Source organism: Heloderma suspectum, chromosome 2 (genome assembly GCF_057233095.1).
Source record: "Heloderma suspectum isolate Gila_16-S chromosome 2, 16-S_ref, whole genome shotgun sequence".
In the NCBI taxonomy this organism is placed as follows: Eukaryota; Metazoa; Chordata; class Lepidosauria; order Squamata; family Helodermatidae; genus Heloderma; species Heloderma suspectum.
In genome coordinates this window covers 217,982,915-218,010,614 of record NC_139459.1, presented here as the reverse complement: position 1 = coordinate 218,010,614, position 27,700 = coordinate 217,982,915, and the positions used below count along the sequence as shown (strand labels likewise).

The following is a 27,700-nucleotide window of genomic DNA, read 5'->3' as shown; positions in this document are numbered from 1 at the left end:
GGGGTGGGGAGAGGAGGAAAGCCTCTCTTCACAGCAAAGTTGATTCATTTTTAAAAATCCCATACTCCTCCATTAGCTTCTCCTTCCGTTGTCCTGGAAACACGGATGAGGAGGCAGGAAGACTGAAGTTGTATGAAGGAGAGAGGGAGATGATCCTGGAGGGAAAAGTCAGGCAGAGATGAAAAGATGCACACACAAGCACCCGTTTTAAGGGCAAGAAAGAAAGTTTAAAGGGGTGTGGGATGCTCCAGTCACAGCACTGTGATTTTTCACTCCTTCTCTAAAGCAAAACAAAAGGGCTGGGAAGGCAGGGAGGAGACTGGCCACAACACTTTGCTTTTTTGTCCCTTCATTAATGCACAATTGCAGCTTAAATCCTTGTTTTAGGGGCAAGAAAAAAAGTTTAAAGGGGGTGGGGGGATGCTCCAGACACAGCGCTTTGATTTTTCACCCCTTTGTTAATGCACAGTTGTGGTTTAAATCCCCGTTTTAGGGGCAACAAGGAAGGTTTAAATGGGTGGGGGATGCTCCAGACACAGCGCTTTGATTTTTCGCTCCTCCTCTAAAGCAAAACAAAAGGGCTGGGAAGGCAAGGAGGAGACTGGCCAGAGCGGGAAACTTCAGCAGGAAACTCCAGCGGGACAGAGGCGGTGGGGGGGGGGGATCGGAAAGAGGAGGAGGCGGGAAAACAGACAGGGTAGGCAGACTCAACTCATTCCAAAAAGACTACCCAGCCATCAAGAAGTGATTAGGGCCCCATGGAAGCAGTGCAGACCCCCAGGCTACAATGATGATAAACCGGGTGTTTTAGGACATGGAAACATGGAAGAGAGAAGATGCGCTTGGGGAGACATCGCCACAAAGTTGGGCAAGAAGTGAACCTGATAGTGTGGACCCCCCCCCCCCAGCTGATGTAAGATGTTTTTCAAGCGTTTTCAGTGTTTTGGATTACTCTTGTAGCAACGTCAGGGCTAAAACATCAATTATTTGGCAGCGTTCATTGAGCCTTCGTTGATAGACACTCAGACCTTAATTTCTTACTCATGGAAGAGATCGAGAAAAGCATGAAAACGTGTCTACTTCCTTTTTGCAGCAAGAGCTTTATACAGAAGTTGTACATAAGAAAATATACAATTTGTTTTCTACATAGGAGTAAGAGGAATTTTTCAATTAAAAAAAATCCTCCTAGGAGTCATTTACACTCAGTAACAGAGGAATAAATATTATATATTTATATAAATCTTTAGGATTAAAAATGCAGTTAAATTGAAATTGTGGTACTGTAGAATCCATGGTGATAAATCAGTCATCTTGCTGCCTACAGCTATGTTTTTATGGTACAGAGCTGGTGGAGGGATCATTCTCCAGGATGGTAGGTGATAATCCCTCTCTGTCCTCTTTCCCTTCCACTCCCTTTTTTTTTTTTTTAAATGCGCCCTTTGTGATGCCATATTCTTCTAGGGCTGTGGGTTTTGAGTTTCCTGCCTTGAGGGACCTCTTCTGCATCAGTGTGTCTCCCAAGGAACCCTTTACGCATCTACTGAGGAACAGTGTGCACGTGTACGCAGGGGATGCTAGGGCACTATCTAAGGTGAACTGTTAGTTTGCAAGGAGCGTTGGCCAGACCTGCCAGGCTTTGCCATTGTCCCACGTGAACTGAGAATGCAGCCTAGAAGCTGCCCAATGGCCTCCTGAATCTGCTTATTGCCGCGGAAGATCAGTAATGGTGGACAGTGGCCAAGCTGTCTTTGAGGACAGCTTTTTTTGTGATTACTGATCTTCGAATTGAGGAGGGGGAACCCTTAAAGGCGGCAAAGCTTCCAAGGAATCCCAGGGTTTGTAGTTTCACAGTTTGAAAACCTAGGCTAAGGGGAATCTATCCTTTTACAGCCTGTATCCTATGCATGTTTATTTGGAATTAAGTCCCACTTTGTTCAGTGGGCTTTTCCCATAGGTAAGGATGGGACACAGGAAACAGATCTAAAAAGTGAATTAGGGCACAATCCTATGCATGTTTAGACAGAAAAAAGTCCTACAACTCCCCTCATTCCCCAGCCAGGCTCAAGCAGAGAGACGTTCTGCTCCAGTGAGCTGAACCTTGAGATTAATATTATATTTGCTTTATAAGTAGATCCTGATGATCCCAGCTCAAATGTTTCTGCTATGTCCATTTAGGTTACCCCTAACGTATGGATGTAGGACAGCTTTGGAAATCCTTGGCACAAAAATCCAAAGATAACTTCACTATCTGTTCCTCAGTCTAATGGCCGTTTTGCTATATATGCACAGGCAATCTACAGAATATGAATAAATTCCCAAACCACTGACTCTACTAGATCAGGGATGGGCAACTTGTGACCCTCCATATGTTTTGGCCTACAACTCCCATCATCCCTCACCATTGGTGATGCTGGCTAGGGCTGATGGCTGTTGTAGGCCAAAGCATCTGGAGGGCTACAGCTTGCCCACTCATGTCTCTGAAAGCGTATAGCAGCCTTCCTCAATCTAGTGCTCTCCAGATGAGTGAGACTACAACTCCCATCAGACATCATGACTGTGCTGACTGGGGACAATGGGAGTTGTAATCCAGCACATCTGGAGGGTATCTTGTCGGGGAAGGTCGGCATGTAGTTAAAATGTTTTTCCCCCTAGAGTAGCCAGGTGGAGTTAGGTACAGGAATCAACTGATTCAATATTTGGCAACTGAAATGCCTTTGGAGATAGAACGTCAGCTGCTAGAATTCAACAGCAGCTGTTGAGTTCTTGGAGGACTGGGCACTGGAAATAGTAGGATAACCATCTCAATAGCGGGCAATGGAGATTTAGGCAGTCTCTGAGAATGAACCAGGGGAAAATGGCAGTTTGTCGGCCTATCTATACTTATAAAATCAATAGTTTGAAGTTTTCACTGCTCCTCCCCCTAAACAATCCTGGGACATATAGCCTGGTGAGCAGGCTCAGAATTCTCTCTTAAAGCTCTAGTGCCCCTCCCCCATTCAGTTTCTAAGCTTTCCTTGCCTCTTTTAAACCAATTTAACTTTTAAACTAATGTACACCTGTAGTGTAGATACATCTGTGAATGGCTTCATTCCTGTTTCACTGGTACTCTGTCCCTTCTCCACCCCTATGTGTTGTTTCTGGTCCCAGCCTGAAAATATTAAATCTTAAAACAAGGTAATGCAATCTTTGCAGTCAGAATAATGACATATAACAACTTTTCTCACAGTATAGGTAGTGCACAGAATTCAAACATTTGTGCTTGTACACTCTGAGGTTCAGCGCAGATACAGACTTTCCCTTGCAAAATCGTGGATCAAAATCATGGCTAAGGATGTAGGGTCATGTTTTAGGTTCTCTCAGTTTCTGTAATGTTGGATGGTATGTCAGAGGGCTTTTCTACATGAGGCTTTCAACCTGCCACTTTACCGAGGCTTCTGCTTACAGATTCTTTGTGGGATTAAGATTGACTCATTTACACGTGGTTTTTTGGGGGGCGGGGCGGCGGAGGTCTTTCTCTGCCTTTCTATACATTCCATTGCACAATCCTTAGGTGGCACTTTGGTATACCGGAATTGTGGAAATACACTAAGGTTTCATGCCACGATTCAGGATATACCAGACTTTCCTCATTAGAACCCCCCTGCCCCTGCTAAAATGGTTGCAAAGCACTGGAGAGTCCCAAGAGGATGATTATGGATGTGGGTGCTCATGTAAAGCACCCGCAAACTACCGTAAGTGAGGAATCACGAGCACACAATAAATGCCTAGTGTAGAAAGGCTCCTAGGGACATGCTGAGTAACTGAATGACATCAAGAGAGATGACTGTATTTTACCAGCAGAATCTAGTTGAGCTTGTCTTAGCACTGTCATGCATAAGTTTAGTTTTAAAAAATGTATCTTTAAAAATAATACATATTATATCAGGAAAAAAACTGAATGGTGAATTGTCCACCCTGCAACCTGCTTTTCGCAGGAGATGGATGTGATTGGATATATTAGATGATACTTAATGGAAAGGAGATGCTTGGGGATGAAGGGCTTGGAAGGAGTCAGTAGTTTTCCGATTGGTTGAAGTGGCCAGTCACCTGGACTAGCTTTCCTGTGTCCTGCGCAAGAGAAAAACAAGAAAAAACTGTAAGCTTGAAAAGTCTTCTGAGCAGATGAATCATAATCTGCAGTATGTTCTCAAGTGTTTGTCACACCTCACATGGATTATCTAGTTTTAATCCTTACAATAAACCTGCAAAATAAGTCATTATACCCATATTGCATTTGGAGGGCATGGGTGCTGAGACAGGGAGAGACTCTCAGGCCATAGAGTGAGTTCATGGCAGAGGCAAGATTCAAACCTGGAACTTCCTGATTCATAGTTCAGTCTCTTGGCCGCTATGCTACACCAGTTTTTGCAGACTGTGTATCAAAAGGTGTGTAAGCCTAATTGTTGCACTCCAGTGGTGCAATCCCATTCATGTTTACTCAGAAGTAGGACCCTCTGTGTTTAATTGGGCTTACTCCCTGGTATGTCTGTTTAGGATCGCTGTCATTTTAAGTATTTGGTAAGTGTTTCTTTGTGCTGTACCCATGACATTCATCCAAGTCAGCGAGTTTAAAAATTAAAGTATGTCAATGTAAAAAACAGTTGTTAGTGTTTAAACACACTAGGTTATATGTGTTTCCAGAGTCCAATATTATCAAAGCAACTATTGTGTAGTGGCTAAAAAGGGATAAGATTTAGATCCCAAGCAACAAAAAATAACAAGCAACTGTGCATTTGTTCTCTAAGCTGATCTGGAAAGGCCTTTAGTTCTGTGCAGTGTTTTCAGCCTCTCTATCTCCTTGACCCCTATTCCCTTCAATATTGTGGCCTCTTTATCGCTTCTTCTGTTAGGTCCCTGTCTCTTGGTCCCACTGCCTACTCTGTTCCCCTTCTCTTAGCCATCCTGTTTCATATTTACCTGTCCCGTAGCTCTTAGCTCTTGGGTCCTCATCCCATTAAGTGTCCCAGCCTTCCTCTTCCCTGCCTACCTATCAGCTTTGCCTGTGCTTCCCATTCTTGCCAGTAACAAGCCTCCATTCAGTGTTGAAACAAGAATGCTATGCAGTAATCAGCTGCCCATCTCCAGATGTGATACAAATATTTTCAGCAGCCAAGGACAGAACCATCTTGAAATCAGTAGAGTGCTAGACTATGATCACATTACAAGAGAAATTATTTCAGTGTTTTGCACAATATAGCCTAGCTGCAATATCAAACTTCTACTCTGTCTACTTTTCAACACAGCCTCCCCTGTTCACCTTGTGTGTTATTTTCCCCCCTCAGTCATGCTGACCTTTAACTTCTCTCACATAAGCTGCACTATTTGCCAATATTCTATTGCTGAAACTTTTGCCAGGAAAATTTGGAATGTTTCTAAATATTCCATAACATGACAGCAGCTCAGATAGTTGGAAGAGGGATGTTACAGGTTACACTGGAATTCTAGATCTTTGAGATTCATAAATGTGGGTCATTATCCAATGAATGAATACAGGAGGTATTTTAGACCCTAATATCAGATGAATTCATGCCAATAGAAAAGCTTACATTGGCTTGAGCGTGATCAAGTGATGCCTGTATGAGAAAGTATCTCTGAAGGGCATTTCAAATAGGTTGTAGTTGTTAATAGAAAAGAAAAAAACCTGAATTGCCTGCTTAATGGCGACTTCCCTTCTTGGACCTCTTAGTGGGGAGCTTGCAGCTGCGGAGTACAGCAGTGTCTCGGATCTGCTGTCCTCGAGCTTGAGATGGTGATGCACAGGCTGCATCTGGACGTGAGCGAGTGGATTCCAGCCACCTACAGAAGAAGAAACAAATCCTCAGAGTCACCAGGAGTATGCTTGTCAAGGTAGATCTTCTGAGTGAGGCTTACCAATGCTTGTGCCTTGTACTGGCATTGGTTCATTAACTAACAAACTTCTCTCCCCCCCCCCCGCCCCGATATTTCTAGTCAGTGCACCAGTGAGATAAGGGAATAAGTGCTCTTTTACCTGCGCAGAGGTGCTAGTTGACAGGAGCAATGCCAAGGGTTGTTAGACAGGGTGAGTGTCTCCAGACGGCTGAATGGGAAGCTCCCAGGAAGACTGGAAAGTTTGTTGTTCTCAATGTGAACAGTCTTCAGTGTGGTTATGCCAGCAAATGCTTTATCTGAAAACTGAAGCACAAGAGCAGACAGCAGTCATAAAAACCAGTAGGTTAAGCCCAGGCACACTGCATTTAATTTGGCCTTAAGTGTGAATCTTTCTGAATCCTGGAGAAGAGTGAAGGGCAAAAGGGAAATCCTGCCATCTTTCCTACCTCTCCTAAGAGCCATTTCAGTATTTGTTTTCATGTTTTAAAGTTGCTGAACTTAAACTTTATGAAACCACATCCATACCTAGACTTGTGGAGAGTGCAAGGCTGTTTGCTGAATACAGAGATATTGATCACTACTTTTGCTGCATGCCCTTTATAATTTAAAAGAGGGGTGTGCTCTGACTTCTTCCATTTCTTTCTAGTCATCACTTCATCTCTAAGCCAGCAAACAGATTGTTCGGCTTTTCAGAGTTGAAATCCTTTCTGGCATCCAGTTGCTACATTCACAGAGGGGAGTATTTGTGGAGACTCAGGGCCTGTAGACTTTGGCAGAACCCAGTGGACTCTAAATGGAAAGTTACACTTGGCATTTAAGCACAGAAGAAACAGCAAGGCAGGTTTCCAGCTACTCATTCCAGCGAGAGGAGATTTCTCTCTTCTTTCTCTCTTTCCTTACTGCTGATTCACTTGTCCAGGATGCATAATCTATACAGTTGTACCCTAAAGGTTTGTTTAGAAAGTATAGGTGCTCTTCAGAATTATGAGACAGTAAAACTAAAGAGTTAAAACAGCTTTTCCTGCCTGTGCTCTGTCTGTGCTATTTCTCATTATCAATGCTTACTTGGTTACAAATAATTCTTATCAACACAAACCCATTCACACAAACCTCCTTAGAAGCCATTAATCTAGATTCAAAACTGTTGTAGCCATAGTCACAACAATGTTCTTTTCTCTATCAGCCTTAACCACTCCTGTTGTGTTCTTTCAGGGAAATTAGGAGATTATACATCAAACCCACCAGAAAATTCCTCCACTCCTCCTCACACTGTTTCCCCAACACGTCATGCTTCATTCCTCTTTCTGGATAGCAACTCCTAGGTATAGAATCATAGAATAGTAGGGTTGGAAGGGGCCTACAAGGCCATCGAGTCCAACCCCCTGCTCAATGCAGGAATCCAAGTCAGAGCATCCCTGGCAGATGGCTCTCCAGCCTCATCTTGAACGCCTCCAGTGTGGGAGAGTATCCCCACCCCCAGTACTTTAACAGTGAAATATTCAACTCTTTCAATCTGTTGACATTATCAGTACATGGCTGTTAAGCAATATTGGCTTGGACTAATATTTGAGTGAGTGGCCACCAAGGAATAATCTAATTGTGAAGAGAGCACCTAGTACTGGGAATGCCTCTGTGGACCATCTCTGAATGAATCCAAGCAGATCCTGCTTGAGTTGTTGGCAGGGTTCTTTTTCTTAAGAGACGTGAAGGCAAGTGTCTGTCCTCTTGTGACACCCAAACAGCCTTTGATGCTTTGAGAAGGTGTGCTTCATCCTGGAGGCCCTTGCATTGCACCGCATTGGCAGATACTGTAATTCTTGCTCCTTTCTATACTTCTGTTCTGTACGCATACTTGGGTATTGTTCCTCCTGGGGTTGAATTCCTAGAGTTGTCTAGCATAGCCCTGTTTTGCATAACCAGCAAGAGGAATTGGGAAACCTTTGCTTCCATTTTTGTTTAACCACAGTTTGTCATTTTGTCCAAATGAACAAATTATGTTTCTTTCAAGCAAGCCTACTTGAAACTGTGGTTTAGAGTGTCATGTAAACACAGCCCATGTTCTTTATGCTTTGAATGTTTTTTTAAGATATGGGGTTTATGGTGTCCATTCTTCGGATGACTTCAGAAATCTGTTTCCATAGTATCTCACTGCATCCTGAGAGCAAGACCCACCACAGAATGCAGGGGAAATGGTAATGTGGATGCATTAAATGCATCTTGGCAAGATTAACAAGTCACTCCATAAAAGTCTTCAAAACCTACAGTATCTGTTAACATCTGTGAAAAATTCAACTGATGATGTTTGTCTTATTAATCTTTTGTCAGTATCATTCAGATTTAAAGAGAACCTCTAACTGGATACATGTTGTATGGCTCTGCTAAATTTATTATTCATTGTATGGTGTAGTGGTTAGAGTGTTGGACTGGGACTCTGGAATCCAGGTTCTAGTCCCCACCATAAAGCTTACTTGGTGACTTTGGGCCAGTCACTGACTCTCAGCCTAACCTACCTCACAGAGTGGGAATAATATGGAGAGGAGAAGGATCATGTCAGCCACCTTGGACTCCTTGCAAGAGGATAAAATGGCAGGATATAAATGTAGTAGTAGTAGTAGTAATATTAATATTAATAATAATAAATGATGATGTAGGAATCTTTTTGCAAGTATTCAGGTCAACCTAATTGCTAAAATGCTGTGGAATCCTTCCACTTTATGTATAAAATGTTGCTTTTTTTAAACATTCAATCATTTTGAAATTGATTGCTCCACTACCTTTCATTAGGTTTCCTATCTGCTAACAGAACTCTAATGCTAAAAAAAATGCAGCTATACACACTAAAACAGGGGTGGGCAACCTGAGTCCTGCAGGCTGCATGTGGCCCACTATGGCCATTGGTGCAGCCCCACCTAGTCCCTGGTGACATTGCTGCCACCCCCAAACCCCCCAGTGATTCTGTTGGGAAACAAGGTGCTCATGGAAGCAGGGGAGGAGTGCAGCCCCCACAGGATTCCAGGGGGCCCTAGACCCAGAAGTTGCCCAGCCTTGCACTAAAAGAATATGTTCATTACAATGAATGAACAAACAGCAAACTGTCAGAAATAGGCATTATTCTGTTATATTCATGTTAGTGGTACCTATGCGTTCCTCTTGAGAACAGACAGAAAACCATATGAGACTGCTAAACCAAGGAGAACAAGATCTTACTGCTCAGAGATTAAGCCTGGAGGAGAGTAGCTGAAGAAGTGGAAAAGTGGGGATGGGAGGGAGGTCCTTTCTCATGTTATCCCCACAGGAACGCTAGCCTCAGGAGAAGCCACAGTGAGTGTTTCTCCCATGTGGCTCAGTGCTTCTCACATTGCCCCAGTGGCATGGGAAAGGGCCATGAGGATCCCATTCCACTAGCATCATCCAAAAAGGTCTAAGGTATATATGGGAAAGGTGAGAGTAGACTAAGAAGATAAAAGGATGGACTGAAGAAACAAGAATTGAGGGTTTCTGCAAGTGGAAGAAGGATTTAGATTAGGATGGCATTCATGGCGTTGGGGAATGAAAGGTGAGGGAACTATGAATTCATGGTGGGTCCTATGCAGAAGCTGGGTGCTGCTGATATTGCTGATATACTTCTTATTTTCTGTGCAGCCTTTTTGTAGTTCTGGTCTTTGAAGAGGAACAGGGAGTCTCATCTGATCATGAACCAGATGATGAAAGGTGTAGTGTACTTATGGTGCCATGGACAGCTCCTTTATGGACTTCGCTTTCTGGGTTGGAGACTAGTGATTTCTGACAGGAAATGCATGCAGGTATCAAACAGTAATCCAGTTGCTGGTATAACTGAAGTTCAAACCCAGGATTCTAGACTGGAGGAAGTCACCATTGCATTTAAGTGTATTTATCCTTCCTTCCGCATTTCTTCAGTCTTGGCTCTTCAGTATCTTTCAATTTGCAATCACACAATGCCTGCATTTTTTTCTCCTGTATAATATCCTATTCAGGTGAAGCCAGCTGGAATTGCATGATCACTTCAATATTTCCCATATGTCTGTCACAAGGCAACTTCTTTGTGATCATATCTGGATCATAATGAGCTGACAAATACTATTCCAAAATCCACCATCAGGCAATATCAATATCTTTAATTAGGACCAACCAAAAATGCACAAAATTGTGAGCAAGCTTTCAAGATGAAGATGGAAAAGATCTGTGCTGTCATCAAGAGAGCTTCAGTTGTGAATAAATCACCTTTCTTCCCAGTCCTACCTTCCCCTCCCCGAATCACCACCACCTGCTTGATAATCTAGCAGCTAATGTCTATTTTAGCTCTGTATTCTTGGTTATTTTTTTTCCCAGCAAAAATTGTGTTGCTCTACCTCACAGAGCTTTGCAGCGGCTTATGTTGCTGTGTTGTGCTCTTCTTCATGTTGCCATTCTCCATCCCTTTGCACTTCTTGGAGAGTTACTGTTTTGCTAGGAGCTGTTGTGCTGATTCACCTGGGTAACCTCGGAATGGTACTACAGCATCCTGGAGATGGCACTCCTTGTTCCCCTGGAAGCCTTCCATCCTGCTGCTTCTCTTTGATGTGGTCTCATCCAGTCTGATGTCACTGCTCCTGCCTGTTTACAAATAGCACTTCATGCATGATGCTTCTGCCTCTGGGTCATGAGTCATACGTTGAGAAGAAGAGGAGCATTTTGCTGCGTTACCTGAATGCCCCTCTAGCTCTCTGGATAGGAACACAGCTTCTTTGTGAAGTGCTGTGAGGGTTTCTCTTGAGAGATAATCAATAAACAAATCCTTCTTTATAAAGTGTAAGGCTGGGGAAGGGGGAGAAAAGAGGTAAATATCCTTATGCCTGGTCAGTCTATTCGTCTGCAGTGTGCTCGCCAGTTACTGCTACTAATAATCTCTTCTGTGGAGATCACTGCACCCAGTGCAACATGTTTCCAGCAACAGGTAATCAGTCTGGTATCGAGGAACAGAGCTTCACTTTCCCCTGTTTTGCTAGGTTTGGGCATGGACATGTCAACTATATACACATACCCCAGTCCCAATCCTAGGGGAACCAATCCTGTGGCCCCTAGGCAGTGTCTGGGGGGCCATAGGATACTTCGGATTCCTGGATCTGAGGTCAAAGACAGCACTCTGACCTCGGATCCGGGAATCCATGCTTTGTCCCCTCCCAGCTGCCAGGGAAGAACTGCGCCAGCTGGCTTTCTAAGGTAGGGGAGTTGACCTCGGAGACGGGGTCAACGGGGCGTTGCGGTGGGCGGGTAGGGGAGAAGACTGGAGAGGCTGGGATAGGAGCTCTCCCAAGGTATCTCCAGCCGCCTTCCCTCCCCCTCCAGAACGCCCCAGGTACCTGGGCAAAAAAGCCCATCTAGCGAAAATGCAGAGCAGGAGGAGCAGCAGAGACAACAGTTGCCTCCGCCCCCCTCCCCACTCTGCACTGGATGCTTGTAAGCCTCAGGATTCAGAGGTGTATGAGCACCAAGGTTGTAAGTCACAGGATTGTGCCCTAAATCTCTCTGTTGATCTGTGCCTCTGTTGACCTGTGCAGGCACAGATCAACACCATGCACACACTTTCCTTGCATTGTTTATTTTGGAGGTCAGACAGCTTGACCATAGTTATTTACTATTTAACGTTTATTCAGTTCAACAGTGTGCTCAGTACTGTGTACAGAATAAGAAAGTCTGGGCAGAGGGCTTACAAACCACATTTGATAGACAAGATGAAAGCAGTAAGAGGAGGGGAGGTTTCAGCTGACTAACCCAAGTGCACAGAAGTAGGTAGTAGTGGAAGTGATGCAGAAAATGTTTAGTTTCTCCTGAAGTGGAACCTAAAGGAGAAAAGGGCCCCATGGTTTGATGAGCACAGAGAGACAGAAAGAGAGACTGCTTTAAGGAAACTGTTTCAGAACAACTTATTTCAAATCTAGGAGCTTAAGGTGCAAAGAATTGAATTCCTCCACCTTTATCAAATTACTTTTTCAGCTGCACTTAACTGCTATTTCTCTAATGATTTGGTGCTTTTGTTCTTCAGAGACTGACAGTCTTGCGCCCCCTAGCTCCTTGGAAGGAAACGGGAAGTTGCCTTATACTGAGTCAGATCACTGGTCCATCTAGGGTATTGTTGACATTGACTGGCAGAGGTTCGCTAGGGTTTCAGGCAGGAATTTTTCCAGCCCTACCTGGAGATGCTGGGGACATTTTGCATGCAAAGCAGGTGCTCTACCACCAGGCTTTAATTTCAAAGATATTTATTTTCCAACAATGATAAAACCCATTAAGGTGGAGAATAAATATACACCTTTGTAGCTGTGGCCTTTTTCTTTTGTGTGGTGTTGCTGCCAGAACAGGGCCTCTACAGTTTTCATTGCATTTGTAACCCATCTGACCAGCACCCAAGGAATATCTTTCCAGTACTTATTTAAGGTCCTCAGCCATTCTGCAGACGGCTCTCTTCCCTCTTTAAAATCAGCACGGTGTCTGTTATCAAGAAGAAGAGAATAATGGTCTTTATGTTTGCTTAGCTAGGATATAAACTAAAGAGCCAACGCTTTCAGGAGAAGGGAAAGGGAGCAGGCAGATCTATCCTTTCTGCAACCCCACCCTCCTGCTTCTCCTCAACCATCATGGAGGCCATTACCTCAAGCACAGCAAGAGGTGTGTCCAGGCATGCTTCTTCAAACCTGGCACTGCCTCCTGTTCCCCCAACTGAACAAAGCCTCCAGGTCATGAGGAGAAGGTAAGGACTGTTTTCAATCTCCCAACCTTGAAGCTGTTGGTGGGGACAGAAACAAGTCATTTCCCCCTCCTGGACTTACTCCTGTTTTGAAACATATTGCCTTCTCCCCTAATTCATCTAGTGCTGCCTTCACAAGAGAGAGGAGGATATTGCATCTCTCACGAGTTCACTTTCAGGTTATCAGGTTTTACTTCCCCTGCAATGTTGTTCCCAAGTGTAGCACTTTTCTTTCCCACATAGGGACGGGTTATATGGTAAAGGTGCACTGCAGTGACACTATGGGAGTGAATGGCAATTATTAATACATATAGAGAAAGTAAAGGGGTGCACTTGAGAACACCATTTGGATAGCATTTAAACCTGCTCACTGTCCCCAGTGAACTCAGCCACTGAGAATCAAGACAGCTCCTATTTTTATAACTCTGCCTTCATCTTTCTTGGTCATGCCAGAGTGTGTTGAAATGTTGGGAGAATGGGGCATAATATCAAGCATACATAGATAGATAGAAAGAAAGAAAATGTTGTTCTAGGAAGGAGAGTGAGAGTGCTGAGGAGCGCTTACCTTTTCTAGGCCCATGTTGTCGAGGCTGAGGGTCTCCATGTAGCGCCCAAAAGACTGGAAGGCTAAGTCTGGAATGACCTTCATTGGGTTGTGAGAGAGCTTCAGGTCCTCCACCACCCTCAGCTTGCTCATGGCAGCCAGTGGGTAGGTGGTCAGCTGGTTCTTATCCAAGTGGAATATAGCTAGGTTTTCCACATCATCCAGGGTGCCAGGCTGGATGGAGGAGATGGAGTTATCGGAGAGATAGAGCCAGCGTAGGTCCTTAGTACCATGGAAGGCTCCTGATCTCAACTCTTTGAGCTTGTTGCTACCTAGCTGCAGGATGAAAAGGTTAATCAATGGGGAGAGAAGCCCCTTGGGCAGGTCAGGGATCTTGTTATGGTCTATGTAGAGGTAGGTGAGTTCTATCAGGTCATCAAAGGCTCCCGTCTTTATGACACTGATGTCATTATTTGACAAATAAAGGTAGACCAACTGCTTCAGGCCCCGGAAGGCTCCACTGGAGATCTCTTTGATGTGGGAATGCTGGAGGTGGAGAGAGACAAGGTTTTTCATCTCTCTGAAGCCATTCGTTGGCAGGACAGGGAAGTTGTTCCTCTGCAGATTGAGAAGCCGGGTTTGCTCAGCCACCTTGGGAATCTTTCTCAGTCCAACATTGTCACAAATGACATGCTGGAGGTCTCCTCCATGGCAGTGACAGTTCTGAGGACATGCCTGGAGAACGGGCAGAAGGTATACCAGCAAGCAGAAAAGCTGGAGTAAGAAGCCTGGCCGGTCCATGTCCATAGAGCTGCAATGGATGTGCAGGGAGGAGCAGCAGCAGCAGGGAGAAGGTGGAGTGAAAGAGAGAATGAGTCTGCAGCAAGCTGAACACAGCCCTATTTATAATGTTATTAAAAAACAAAATCCGTTCCCACTAACCGCAGGCAGCAGCCAGACTCCGACTTGGAAGTAACTGGCTTCAGGAACTTGGTGTGACTTTAACCCCTTGGCACCAGGCACAGATGGGTCTTCCTTTCCTCTCGTCATTGCTTTGATGCTGGCAGTGCATTCCCGTCATCAGCGCGAATAGTGTTTGCATGTCTATTGTTGGGGCAATTCTCAGTTTGCCCTACCCTGTCCCTTGCTCCCTTCTTTTTTATATATTGTGAGGGGGACCTTCTCCTTGTTGTGATCTAAACAGTGTGACCAATGTGGAAAAAATCTGAATTCTTTCACCATCTAAAGTGCAGGGCATCTTTGTAGTCTGTTCCACTGAGTATATTGATGGGCTTCTGTAGGTGCGGCTTACATGGAGTTCAGTAGTGTACAGTTATGTATTATCTCCCACTTCCAGTAATAATAATGCTAGTAACAAAAACACTGTAGAATTTTAGACAAATTGTCATTAACCTTAGTCCAATCTACACAGCCGATTTAGCACAAAGTGAGAGCACGTCAAGGCTGTTCACGACCAACGACGCTCTCGCCAATCCGCAGAAACCCCGCAGCTTCCCTCTGGATAAGGTGCCATTTCAGAAAGCCCTTTTAGTGCATCTTTTTTCCTTAAACGCAGCTCCTGCGTGGCTTCGCTGAAGCATGCCCCATCCCCCCACATTGAATCCTGGGTGTGCCTCTGTGATCTGGCAGTGACATGGCCAAGGGGTGGGGCCGCCCATTCCCTCCCCCCATTCCCTCTTTTTCCCTATTCGCAGGACAGCACTTTTGGATACAGGCTTTGCACTGTTTCATCCTTACACTATATCACGCTAGTGCTGGTTTCCCATTCACAATATGTAGCCTAGCGCAGTAGCCACTTTACCCATTTGCAGTATGTAGCCTGTTTTTTTCCCATTCATAGAAGCACTGTTTCAATCGTTTGGAATAGCTCAGTACCTGCTTTACCTAGTCACAGTATGCAGCCTGTTTTTCCCGTTCATAACAGCACAGCATCTTTTAATCTTTCACAATATCCCAATGGTGGATGAGAGGAGAGAGGTGTAGAGTAAACTACAGGAGCTTAGTTCAGCACTTCTATTAAACTTCCCTGAGCAAAGGAGCGTGGAGAGGGGCAGGGAACAAGCCTCTCTTATTTGCTGAGCAGTACCTGTGGGGCTGATAACATTCAGTTCTATTGTGCCCACCCAACCCTGAAGTATGGGTGGTTTCAAGTGCTGTGTGACCCATGAAAGTGGGTTTTTTGGTAGTGTATACTCCACTTTTCTTGCTTGGTGTGCCCCTGATGGACCAAAGTGATTTCATGAAAATCTGGATATAATCAGAAAGCGCTTCTCATTCCATTACCATGTAGATTGGACCCTTGACTATTAAATAAAATAAATGGGTTATCTGGTTAACCCCTCCTGCAGATGGGACAACTTCCATCAGCAAAACAGAGGGGGCAGATTCTTATTCCTCCTGCCACCCCCCATGTGCCCTCAAAATCTGCTTCAGTGGATTTGGAGCAGATTTGGGAGGGCACAGGGGGCTGCAGAGGGGAGGAGGGGAAAGTCCCATTGTGCAAGCAGAGGTCAGCTCACACACCATTGGATTACACCACACTGTACTGTCCTTTGTGTGGATGTATTAGCAATGCTTTAACTTGAACTCAGAATATTCTAAGTATTTTTCACTGTTCTTCATATGTGGCCTGAAACTTGAGATGTTCTTAGTCAGATCTGAGTTACAAAGACATCTTGTGGAGACATCATTCATGAGCCATTAACAACCTGAACCTCACACTCTTGGACTGATGGGAGTCCTAGGAAAAATGAGAGGGCTACCACCATGAGGTATATTTCGGTGGTCTCAGACCATGTGTGCAGAAAGTGCCAGTTGTATTACAGATGTTAGAATGAGATGATAATAGCTAAGCTTTTTGAAAATGAATCCATATGTTGGGCCTGTGTTAGAGAAATGTACAATGTACATAACCCTACCTCCTGCTCCACTTCAAATGAATTGCACTTTTAAAAAGCTTTATTCAAGTTTTACATATATGTATAAGCTTAAACACAGAGAGGGAATACTTAAAAACAATAATAGAACACACACTAGCCCTATTCAGTAAGCATGGCTCATATAGCACAATCAGACTATCAATTACATGTAAAGAAAAGGTTGGGTAAGCCACCACAGAGGATGAAAAGCTAAATAATGTCATGAGTCCTATGCAGCAGAGTTGGTGTAGTGTAATGGCTAAGAGCGTGAACTGGGAAGTCCATGATATAAATCTTGTCTCAGCCATTAACTCTCTAAGTCAGGGGTCCCCAGTGCGGCTCCCACAGGGATCTCCATTGGTGCCCACAAACCCCTCCCCGCCCCCTTCAAAACAATTGCTTTAAGAAAAACCTTGATAAATGTTTGGGCAGTCTTCTTTCTCTCCCTTTCAAGCCACTAGCCTTGCTTTTGCATTACCCCTTTGCCTTCTTATTTCCCCCTCCCAGCTTCTAACCTCACTTTTGACTAGCCAGGCCCCCACAGCAACCATTATCTGACTAGCCACATCGTCCATGGGAGCCATTTTGTAGTGATGCTCTCAGCAGCTTCTCAAATTCCCAAACAGGTTCAAAAAGTTTGGGGATCCTTGCCCTAGGTGACTTCAGATCAGCTACTAACTCCCAGCCTAAGGACCCCCCGCCCCAAATCTGCAGTATGGGAATAATGATACTGACCTACATTACAGAGTTGGTGTGAATTACTGTAATAATGTATGTAAAATGCTTTGAACCATCTTAAGTAGTGCTATATAATGCTATGTATTGCCTTGTACTAGGGTCCTCATGATCAACTGGTAGAAACTGTATTGCAATCTAACTTGCTAGAGGAATCCTAGGCTGATCAAGCACTGCAGTTGCCCTCATAAGAGTACCTGGCTCAATAGGAGAAGGCTCTGGTCTGTTTAATTTTCTCTCCTGTTACTTTCATAGTCTGCATCTGCCTTTTGGTCTGAACAGGCTTTACTTGGTTTTATGATGTTCCACTGGCCTGTGCCTCCTTGCTTGTCAAACATTCTCCTTTTATCCAGACATATGTGTCTGTTGACTTGTATTAGTGATTAGCTCTTGCAAAAGTGCTTCTAATCTTTTTGACTTTGACACTTGCTGTTCAGGCTATTTCAGTAGAGCGGGCTTTCACTTTGATCTCAAAGAACTGTGTTCAGATCTCAGCAAACTTCTCTCTCTTAGTGCCTTGGCCAGGTCACTCTAACTTAGTGAAGTGTCTCCAGGCCCCATCTACATAGGGCATTTCCTCTGGTTCTACTGTGCCTCATAAACAGTTGTGGCACATGACATTCACTCCTCCCCGCAGCAAGTGTGCATTTTCATGCTGTAAAATCCACATTTTTACAAAGTCATTTTGTGACGGATTTTCCCATCATGCTGGCTTCAGTGCTGTTTGTGAGTCTGTGTGACCTCAATGAGTGCAGCACCTTTGCATAATGTTAATGCTTTGTTTTCCCCCAAATGAGCCTGTGCTTTGGGATGATTGTTGTTCCTTTGAAATCTCCACTTTTGCCCTGAAAACAGCCTGCCAAACTCAGAAGTAATTCTCATTGACTTCCGCTGCACTTACGCAACATGGAGCCGAGAGGGGTGGGGAAGGCTATCGTTTTGAGTCTGCACCTGTGCGGAGGTGTGGGGCTTCGCAAAAGGGTTAATGAGTTGAAAAGGTGCTTTATTTTCCCCCAAATGAGCCTGTGCTTTGGGATGACTTCTGTTCTTTTGAAATCTCCACTTTTGCTTTGAAAACAGCCCACAAAACTTTTCTACTCAGAAATAATTCCCATTGACTTCCACTGAGGCGCCACCCCTTCACAGCTGCAGAAGTGGAGAGGTGGTGGTGTGGAACAAAAAGAAAAGGGCTGGGATGGAGGGCTGCTGAATCCTCCTCCTCCTTCCTGGGAGGGGCCTCTGTGGAGCCCGGGGTGCCACCACTGCTGCAAGAGAGAGGGGCGCCGCGGATCCTCGGCTGCTCCTGCTGCTCAGGGGCACACAGGCACACACACGCTCCTCTCCCTTGATCCGGGCATTGACTTCCACTGCACTTAAGAGCAGGGTGGGGCGGGGGGAGCCTATGGTGTTTTTTTTAGGAAGCTTGTTGATGCTGCAAGACTCCACCTCAGTCTGCCATGCAAAAGTGGTTCTTCTTGGGCGGGGGGGAATACCGCACTTTAATTGACTGCATCAGCCGTGAGAGGAGCAAATCCGATTTCATGAAATCGCGGTTTTAAACAGAATTGTGTTGGAAAGCATCTCTGTGTACATGGAGCCCAGCTGTGGCCATGCAAGTGTGTTATTTGGTAGTAGAAGTTTCCAAGAGGATGATGGGGCAGAATGTTTTACAAGCCCTGCATTAATAGTCAAGTTGCATAACATGAGCAGCTGGGGCTAAATGTTTAGATGGGATCGTTTCTGATATCCTTGGTGGTGTATTGCATGGATGATGGATGTGGCAGTGGGGAGAGAATTTGGGCCCAGGTACACAGCCAAACATACCCTGATGACGTTAAAAATATGGGTGCTTTTTTAATGATGTGAATTCTAACAGTAATTGAAATAATGGGAACTCATTACATTGATCACAAAGAGACTAATTCACAAGAGCCCTGGGTTATTTTAGGATATTTATCTGCAATATTTTAACCCATTTTCTATATAAAAATAGAGTTGATGGTTAACAATTGAAACAGAACAATCAAAATGTCAATAAAACTAGAATTAAAACAGACCCAAAGCAGCATCAGTAAAACTGAGGTCGGTCAAGATGCACCTCCCTGAAAAAGAACACAGAGGAGTGAATGGAGGAGTGGGTGCCCAGCTCAACCGGAGGCAAAGATCAGCAAGGATGGCATGGATAAGAGAAAGCGAAGAAATCCAGAACTGCTGTTTGGGAGGGAGGTGTGTGTGTGTGGAGGGGAGACTAGGGAGGAGCTCAGGGTGGAGGTTGGAAATGGAACATTTTGAGCTGGTCTCTAGCCAGATCCTGGCTGTAGAAAACCGCTGGGAGCGGTGGGCATATAACTGTGAGCTTGTTGAGGCTTCCATCGCTGAAGCTGGCTACAAAAGCCCGGCTGGCTGGGGTGTTTATGGAGGCGAGACTGTCTCAAGAAAGGGAGGAAATCCAAGGGCTGACTTAGGACACAGAGGAGGGATTATTCACAGGGATGCCTGGCTTTTTCCATTGTTGAGAGGAGATGTTGCTGAGCATGCGCCATGTGATGTTATGCAAACTGGCTGACAGTGGCCAAGCCTCTGTTTTGTAGAGGGACATTTCAAAGGGACTTTTGACTGGAGTTAGAGGGGGGGGGCATTGTTTGTTTTTTGGATTTTGGGAGTGTGTGTTAATTTTGGATCGTAATTCTGGACCACTGTTAATGCTGGCAAAGGAGCAGTGTAATATTTTTAAATCTTCCCATGTAATTCTCGCAGAATGGAAGACCTGGTAAGGTGGAGAACTTACCACTGAGATGCCCGTGTCCCTGCAGTGGCCCTAATATGTAGCCTAGCCCTACCTTTGCTACTTATTCTGAACCTTGGCTTCTTAGTGTGCCCCGTGTTCCTGCTCTCCACCCAACAACTACCAAGTTGTGTACTTCACCTCTCTCTCTTTCTCCCTTCCCACTTCCCTCCCTCCCCCTCTCTCTGGTGTATGCCCAGCCCAGCCTCCCTTGAGCTTCTGGCCTCCTATGCTCCCTCCTGTATGCTCCTCACTCATGCTACACTGGGTTCCGGCTGCCTGATAGCAGTTTTCCCAGACTCTACTTTTGTACATTCTCCGAACAAAGTACCGTCCTCTTGAACTTCAACCCATCATCTGGATTGCTATTCTTCTACCAGCTATCTCATTCGGCTTTGTTGCACCAGTTCTTTTTGTGGCCTTTTGTACAGTTTCACATGTGGGAGTGCTCATGCGCAAGCCACAGAATGCCAGGTAAACTTCTGCAAAGCTCAGGCCAGCAAGAAGGAAGCATGAAGCCTTTCCCTTTGTCATGGAATGTTTCACAACCATCATGAGCATGGCCAGGGGCTGCCCTCCCTGCTCCTGTTTTGCACCACTGGAGGGTGTAACGGCAGGAAGCCTGGAGGCTTTTCTGTTTAAATTGATAAACTGCACTCAGATCTTTCTTGGATTTTTCCTCAGAGATTTAGATGGCTACCAAACATTCTAAATCAGGGCCCCAAAATTGTGGTTTGAAAAGCAGTGAGCCTGCAGATTTGTCATTTCCCTAATTTACACCCATGATCAATGTCTTGGCTGCTAGCAAGGAGGCCACGCAATAACTTCTTGCATTATTTGCAGGTCCATTTGTAACAGTTCTAGCTAATCCATTTGGTTATGCCCTACTTTTAACATCAGCATGCCATCTTTCTTGTAAAACTGAACTGGCGAAGGCTTACCTTTCCAGCTTAGATCCTACAAAGACCACTGGTACCATGGTCCCAGGCCTTGACAATTAGGGCTTATCTAGAAACCGGTGAGTTCCTGCCGCAGTTGAATTTCAGTCTTTGCAGAAGCCCCAGTTCAAAGACGAAAGCGCTCTTTCCAGTTATGGAAGGGTGGTACTTTTGCTAGGAAGTTGTTTGCCCATTAAATAAATCAGGGTAGATATGTACTGCAGCACCGGAAAGTGGCAGCACACAGCATTCGAAGAACAAAAGGAAAAGACTCACAAAGGACATTTTTTGATGGGGGTGGAGTTGCTGTCACAGATACAATTAAAATTCTTTAAAAGCATATTAACAAGTAAATTAAAAATAGACATGGGCATATAGATTGTGCTATGCATAAGTCACCCTGTGGCACTCTAAAGGATAATCGATATCTGCATGTCTTCTATTCAGGCACATAGGCTGAAGGCAATGCTACCATGAGAACCCAACTGGGCTTTCAATCTCCCTTTCATGTACGTGTCTTTAAAATGTAGCAAAAGGGAAATTCTTCTAGACACTTTCTGAGCTCCCCTGTTGCCTCAGGGAAAACTTCTGCAGGAGGTTGGGGGCCAGCAAGTCTCCACGATGGCTTGGTCTCGAGGGAGGGCTTTTGGACTCTTTGCTGTTTGTGTCTGTACTTCTCGGTAGCACTCTGGCAGGATTTAGTGTTTGCACACTACATTTCACAGTTCTTTGCCAGGGATGAGTAAGACCTGGGCAAAGAGCAGGCAATGATTCTCACAAGTTCACAGTTTACCTAGTTCATGCCAGTGTCTCCTGGGTGGCATGTGGTCGGTAGGTGACAATGGCTCCAGTGTCATTACTCCTTTTACTGCAGGGCAACAAATACCACAGTTTACTGGGCCTCTATTCAGTCCTTCAACTTGGAAGCCCCTTGGTTGGGGTCAGGACTGGTAGGACATCGCAGAAGACGCAGGATTATCCTGCAGTCCTCTCTTTCTTAATTGATTAACAGTTCTGCAAACATTTGCTACTGTGCAAAGCGTGTGAATCAAGTGGCTAATAATTTACGAAGGTCAGACTACCCTCTGCCTCTCCGCAGAGGCCCTCATGGCGTAAGCAAATAAATGCACCATTTTCAAAACAGCATAACTATAGATGCAGGGTGTTTTCAGTGGCATCAGGGCTCACGGCTGTTTTGGTACTACTAGTTTTGGGTGTAGATGGCCCTTATTACCACTTCCCTATTTTTTTTATTTATTTTTTAATTGAAGTTAACTTGTGCACTATTTGTGCACCCCTACTTGAAGTGATATAAATGGAGCACTGTCTGAAAAGAGGAAGTCTGGATCTTAGCATCTGGTATAAATCAGGATTCATAGCCAAAGCTATTACATGGAGATCAGGAAAGAAATGGCTTATACTTGTAGGCATATCTTCAAGCAATTCACTTTCTACCCCCATCCCCACTTTTGGAGCACAAGAAGTGATAACATGGGACCTACCCTGCAAAGGCCCTGGCCTAGGCCTGATTTAGTTCTATACCCCTTGACCCTGCTTGACAATTGAAGGGTGCCAGAATATGAATATGAAGTCACATACCTTCTCTACAATCTAGCATTGCTGGGGAGACACGAAGAGGGGAGTTCACGGCATATTCTTCAGAAGAATGAGGGAATAGAACTGCCAATCTTTACTTTCATTGGGGCTCCTGTGCCTTTAACTGCTATCTGACAAGGAGAAATGTACCAGATGAAATTTTTGTTGGCAAGGAGATGAAGTGAAGTAAGTGTCTCTCTGGCAGGCTGGTGTTAATAACACAGGAGCCCCTATCAAAAAGAGAAAAAGTTAGGAACACCCCTACAGATTTGTAGTGGCTCCATAAAATTGTACGATTCTGCTTCCCCTGGAATTGCTAAGGGAGATGCCAGCAGAAATTGTTTTAAGAGCAGTGGCTATATCAGGAAAAATGAGGGCCCTAGCAAAAGGAGGAGAGATGGAATTGGTCACTTCTTTTGCTAGTTTGCTTTATTGCTAGGCACAAGCAGCTCAGATAAGTGACACCCCAGTCCCAGAGTTTCTTCCCCTCAGTAGAATTTTCTGTCCTTCTGAGTCATATTGCCCATTTGGCAATGCACTCTTCCCTCTCTACCCTTCAGATAATTGCCTTTCTTCCTCCCAGTTTCAGACAAATAGATTAGTAACTTAGTGAGGGCACTGATAAATTAGCAAGTTAATGCCACATGCCTCTCTGTGATGGCTGCCAAGCGGCACTTCTAAAATGCAAGCAGAGCTGGAGAAATACGGACCGCAAGAATGCTAATCGTTCTGGAAAGAAGATTTAGCTCCAAGCCACCAAAGCAGAAAAATAACAGGAGGCTGGTTTTCAGCACTACAGAAAAACAGCCCCAGATCTTCAGTGGTCTGGCTGAGTCAAATGGGTTGCCATTTTTCACATTATGTGCATGAAGGCAGGGCCATAGGCCTCTGCTGCTGAAAAGTTCTTTTCAATATTCTCTTTCTGAAACAGTCTGCTAACATTCTGACGATACAGGTCCTGTTCAGACAAAATATTATGTGCATAATTCATAGGGCTGTGAGATCCAGTTAGAGAAATCTTTGTCAATTAGTCATCTGAGTTTTAGTCAGTTAATCAATTAAATTTACATATGGATAAAAACAATAGTTCTGAAGCTAGAAGCATACTTTCTTGCTTTTTAGATGATGCACACTTGTGTCAGAGCAGCATGTTGTTGTTACCAGTCTTGCTCAGGACACATGTCTCTACACACGTCTGCACACGACTTCTCCCTGTTCTGGTATTAAGTCAGGGATGGGGAACCTCCAGCCCACGAGCCAAATTGGGCTGGCTCTCAGGGCCTCAGGTGAGGCTCTGCCCCTTCTGATGCCTCACTCTCTCAGAAGGGAGAGGGGCCAGGAGAGTTCACTCTTCCATCACCTTCCTCGCACAAACAAGCCTCTTTTCACTGTTCTTAAAGCTTCCTGCCATTGGTTTAAGAGAATAGGACTTTCAAGTCCATTATTCCAAAGAACTCAGAGATAATTTTATCTGACTCTTGTAAAGTTTCCAATAAAGGTAAGTTACAAGTTTAAGTGCACCTACTAAAGATCCAAGTCCAATAACAAAGATGGAGTTTCAGAAGCTGCATCAGGACCAAAAAGTTGAGATGACAAATGTTTTAAGTTGAATAAAGTGCCAACAAGCGCTTTGAGATACATCAAACTCAACTTTTAATGCAGCAAATGTTTTAAAAGTGTCATCAGAAGAGATATATTGATCCAAAGTGGCATAAGAGGATGAATCCTCCCCCCCCCATCGCTGCCCTGGAAAAAAAATTACAAGCTATTTTTAAACTGATCCTTTAGAGGGAGTGCAACTCCTGTCAGAAACTGGGGGGATGCTGGGAGTTGTTGAGAGGGCACCAGGTTGGGGAAAGCTGTCATATTTTTATCTGAACAAAGCTTCATACTACAGTTATAACAACTGGATAAAAGGGCACGTTGGTAAATTTCCTTGGATGCTGTCAGGAGCATGAGCCAGGATGCAAAGTCATGAGTCAACAACAATATTGCTACTTTGATTATATGCTTACCCCATGGTGCATGGCAACATCATAGGATAAACATTATATCTGAAAGCACTGGTGATGATGATTTATTTCTTGGGCTCAGGACCCTCCAGGGTTTCGCCCCAGAGCCTATTCTCTGTGTTTGGGCTCAGCTGTGGAACGTAGGAAGAAACAGTAAAAAAAAAATAAATGGAAAATGTCTCTGAGTATGTGCAATGGACCTTTCCTCACCACGGAGTAACCACAGAATGCCCCCTCTTTATGGTATTAGGGGCAGGGCTTCAAGGTAAGGTGGTATAGCTTCAATGCTGGTTTGAGCCCTGCTGGTCTCTCATTGTAGAAACTGTGCACTGCTGGATCTATAAAGCACGCCCCTCAACAATCCAAATCAGTTCTTCCGAATTCAGGACAAAGGGGGACTTAGCCCTGGGGCCTTGCCTGCACCCAGCCTACTAAAGGGACAGAGCTATAGGCCAGTTTGTTCCAAGCAGAGGAGGACAAAAGTATTGGGAAAACTGGGCGCAAATTTCCAAGGGAGGGTCTGGAAAGAACTTCGGTGTTGATTTCAAGTCTAGACAAAATACCCAATGTTGTTAGAGGGATAATTAAATCCATCCCGTAGGGCACAAGGGGAGAGGGATTGGTAACTGGCTCCTTCACTCTTAAGTACTTCCTTTGGTTTATTATTTTATTCACCACTGTTTGTTACATTGTCTTTGAAGTTCAAAAACTGCTCTTGTTTTCTGGCCAGTTTTACCCTTTTCTCTTAAGCCAATATTGCTCTATTTTCTTCCTGGTATTCTGAGTGGAATTTAAATGTGGCTCTTAGTATAAATGTTGTTTGTGTCAGGCTGGCATGACACAGGCCTAGTAATAAAGACTGAATTCTGCTTTATAGCCAGCAGAGGGAGCACAACACTTTGTAGTACAAACTTCTGGAAGTTGTGCCACACTTCTGTGTACTGCAGATGATAGTTGACTAAATAATTGACAAAGCAAGTCAGTATCATAGAGCTATTGCCATCTGTCCCACTAGGGTCTCCAGTCAAACAGGCTTTTCTAGTGTTTCCAGAACTTTCAAGCTTCACAGAAACTTTTATCTGCAGCAGACACCTAAAAATTACCTCCAATAATTCCTGTTGCCTCTTTTCCAACTTTGATTCATACCCAGACATGGCCTGTGTAGGGGTATTCACTGTGCTGCCAAACAGTGGCTGGCACGGAGGGGGGGATTTTGTGTCACTGCTGGACCGTGAGCAAAGAGGCACTCAGGATGCTTCCAGATTACAGTTTTATGGTACTGTTGCCTGGAATTGTGCAGGGGGAGGGGCAGATGTCATCTTCCACTTGTAACCCTCCCATGTTTTCCTACCACTTCTTCCTAAAGTGCAGAACATCAAGGAAGAAAAGACAGAAAAGCTGCACAATGCCTTCTGGCTACTAGCTCTAGGAGCCCTCCATCTGGAAGCACCCCAAATCCCACTGACTGTTCCACCCCATTTTCTTGATCAAACCCCAGAGGCAGCGGCAGCTCAGTAGTGCGCTGGGCATTTCTGGATAGGTTGCAACTGCTCACACCTTCCCCACCCATATATCACACACATGTGGTTGGATATTTCATGTTATATGCATTGGCATGCTAGGGGAATTGAGAGACAAACTGGAGTTTTGGAAGCAGGTTTCACTTCTTTTTAGAGAGTGGCCATTTATTTGCCACTATCTCATATGATATCTTGGCAGCTCTACAGCCATCTAGTCATGATGCACGGTATCCCAAACCTGCTAGCAACATGCCCCTTATTGTACCAAGGAATCGCTTTGCCATGCTTTTACGCTTTTGTGATGGGCTGGTGCCTGTAGACATGTCTGGAGGCATTTTCTGTCAGCACAAACACACAGTGACTGGGTCTGAACGATCGCATTGGAAAAGGAAGCCATCGAGGAGTCTCTCCCCACCCCGCGCGTGCTGTGCACAACCTCCATTTGCATAGTTCCCTGCGTTGCAGCGCAGGTTGGCGTGTCGTCTGAATGCGGCGCGGCAAGGGTGGCTTCATGTCCACCCTACAACCCACAACTTGCAGTAGGGGTTGTAGGGTCAGTACAAAGCTACCCTGCCACATACTGAGTTCAGACGACACGCCAACCTGTGCTGCATTGAGGGGAATTATGCAAACGGCAGTCATGCATGCAGCACAGGTGGGGAGGGGAGCCACGCTGGCTTCTTTTCCTGACATGTTCGAACACCCCCAGCGACAGAGCCAGGAATAGAATCCAGGCATCCTGTTGACCAGCTCTGCCCACTAAATCAAGGTGCCTCCAAATTGCCACTTTCTGAGCCTCCAGACATGTTTATTTCATTCTATTTTGAAGACATACTATACTGTAAGCTTACATTGGCCAGTGTTTAAACAATATTAGCAAGAGAGGTTTTGCGCAGTCTTTTAGAACCAAGTGGTTCTGCTAATATGTTTCTTATTCCCAGTTTAGCTAGGGGCTCAGAATTCCCCAAGAAAGAAGCACTTATCACCCAAAATAAACTACAAGGCTGCAATACTTTAAATGATTCTTGGTAAATCCACCGAATGAGGCGATCCATTTACTAAATAGTTGCGGTTTAAAATTATTTTCAACCAACTGTGTGATTATCTCCTCTATGGCCTCCTTCAAACTAAAGACCCATAAATTTCTTCGAACTTTATACCAGCACAGAAATGATACACAATTATAATTTTAGCCATCAGAGGAATGCATCTACCTGTACATCTGGACTGTGAAATTTTTAATTCATGTTGTCAAGGGACTCTGAAACTGGGTCAAGGGGAGTCTTTGCAGGACCAGGCCTAGTAAAAAGGTTCCTGGAGTGGTTACAAACTGAGTTAACCCTCAACATTTCTCTGAGACTAAATAAAATTTAAAGTAATGTTTTTCTGTGAGCCTCTGCAAATGCAGAATCTCCACATATATTCTAATATCTCCATTTCTGAGTAACATGAAAAAGGGTCTTTTGTTGTATTTATATAGATTTACAGGCTAATTGTGTTCACAGTAGAAAATATACTCTGCTTGATTCAAGATCTTATATAATGCTAGCATCCCATCTTGTTTGAGCCCACAACCCCATGGGCACATGCCAAAAGGACTAAGTATACTAGTTAGCTACAGCTTTCTGAGCTATAGATGGCTGTAGGTTTTCAGAAAAGACAAAATGCAAATAGAAAATCTTGAACCAAAATTTGTCACCTCTGCCTTCTGTGCATAATGGAAATACCAGAACCAAAACCAAATGAGCCATGGCTCTAAGGACCAATGCTAGGTGTAAGAGCTACAGGAAAGATAGGCATGCATTCCTACAATGTCTGCGTGCTGCTTTTGTGTTTGGCAGAAAGAATTGCAAAGAAGGCTGTACCCGTGGTCAGGGGCATTCCTCTGCCACCCACTGCATGGATAACCAGCCTTCTGTTACTATACTTCAACAACCCTGCCTGACCATCCCAAACAAAACCTCTCCTCCACTTTCTACCAGATAATAGAGAGTGGA

The 27,700-nt window shown here is 44.6% G+C and overlaps 2 protein-coding genes across 5 annotated transcripts in view; one reads left to right on the top strand and one right to left on the bottom strand.

Annotated features, from left to right (window-relative positions):
- Positions 1-27,700, top strand: part of ACSF2 (acyl-CoA synthetase family member 2) — a 72,968-nt gene that overhangs the window by 35,921 nt on the left and 9,347 nt on the right. The window lies entirely within an intron of this gene.
- CHAD (chondroadherin) lies at positions 5,694-13,985 on the bottom strand. The gene is made up of 3 exons (XM_084837967.1): positions 13,200-13,985; positions 6,029-6,192; positions 5,694-5,835 (listed from the first exon to the last, which is right to left on the bottom strand). Exons 1-3 carry the CDS (start codon positions 13,983-13,985, stop codon positions 5,694-5,696), a joined length of 1,092 nt encoding a protein of 363 aa, XP_084694093.1.

What these genes read in the sequence shown, in the direction of transcription:
- CHAD (XM_084837967.1), bottom strand. Translation starts at nt 13,985, where the DNA reads ATGGACATGGACCGGCCAGGCTTCTTACTCCAGCTTTTCTGCTTGCTG. An exon ending in ACAACATGGGCCTAGAAAAG is followed by an intron (nt 6,193 to 13,199) that starts GTAAGCGCTCCT and finishes CTTGTGCTTCAG; the next exon opens with TTTTCAGATAAAGCATTTGC. An exon ending in CAACTAGCACCTCTGCGCAG is followed by an intron (nt 5,836 to 6,028) that starts GTAAAAGAGCAC and finishes CTTCTTCTGTAG; the next exon opens with GTGGCTGGAATCCACTCGCT.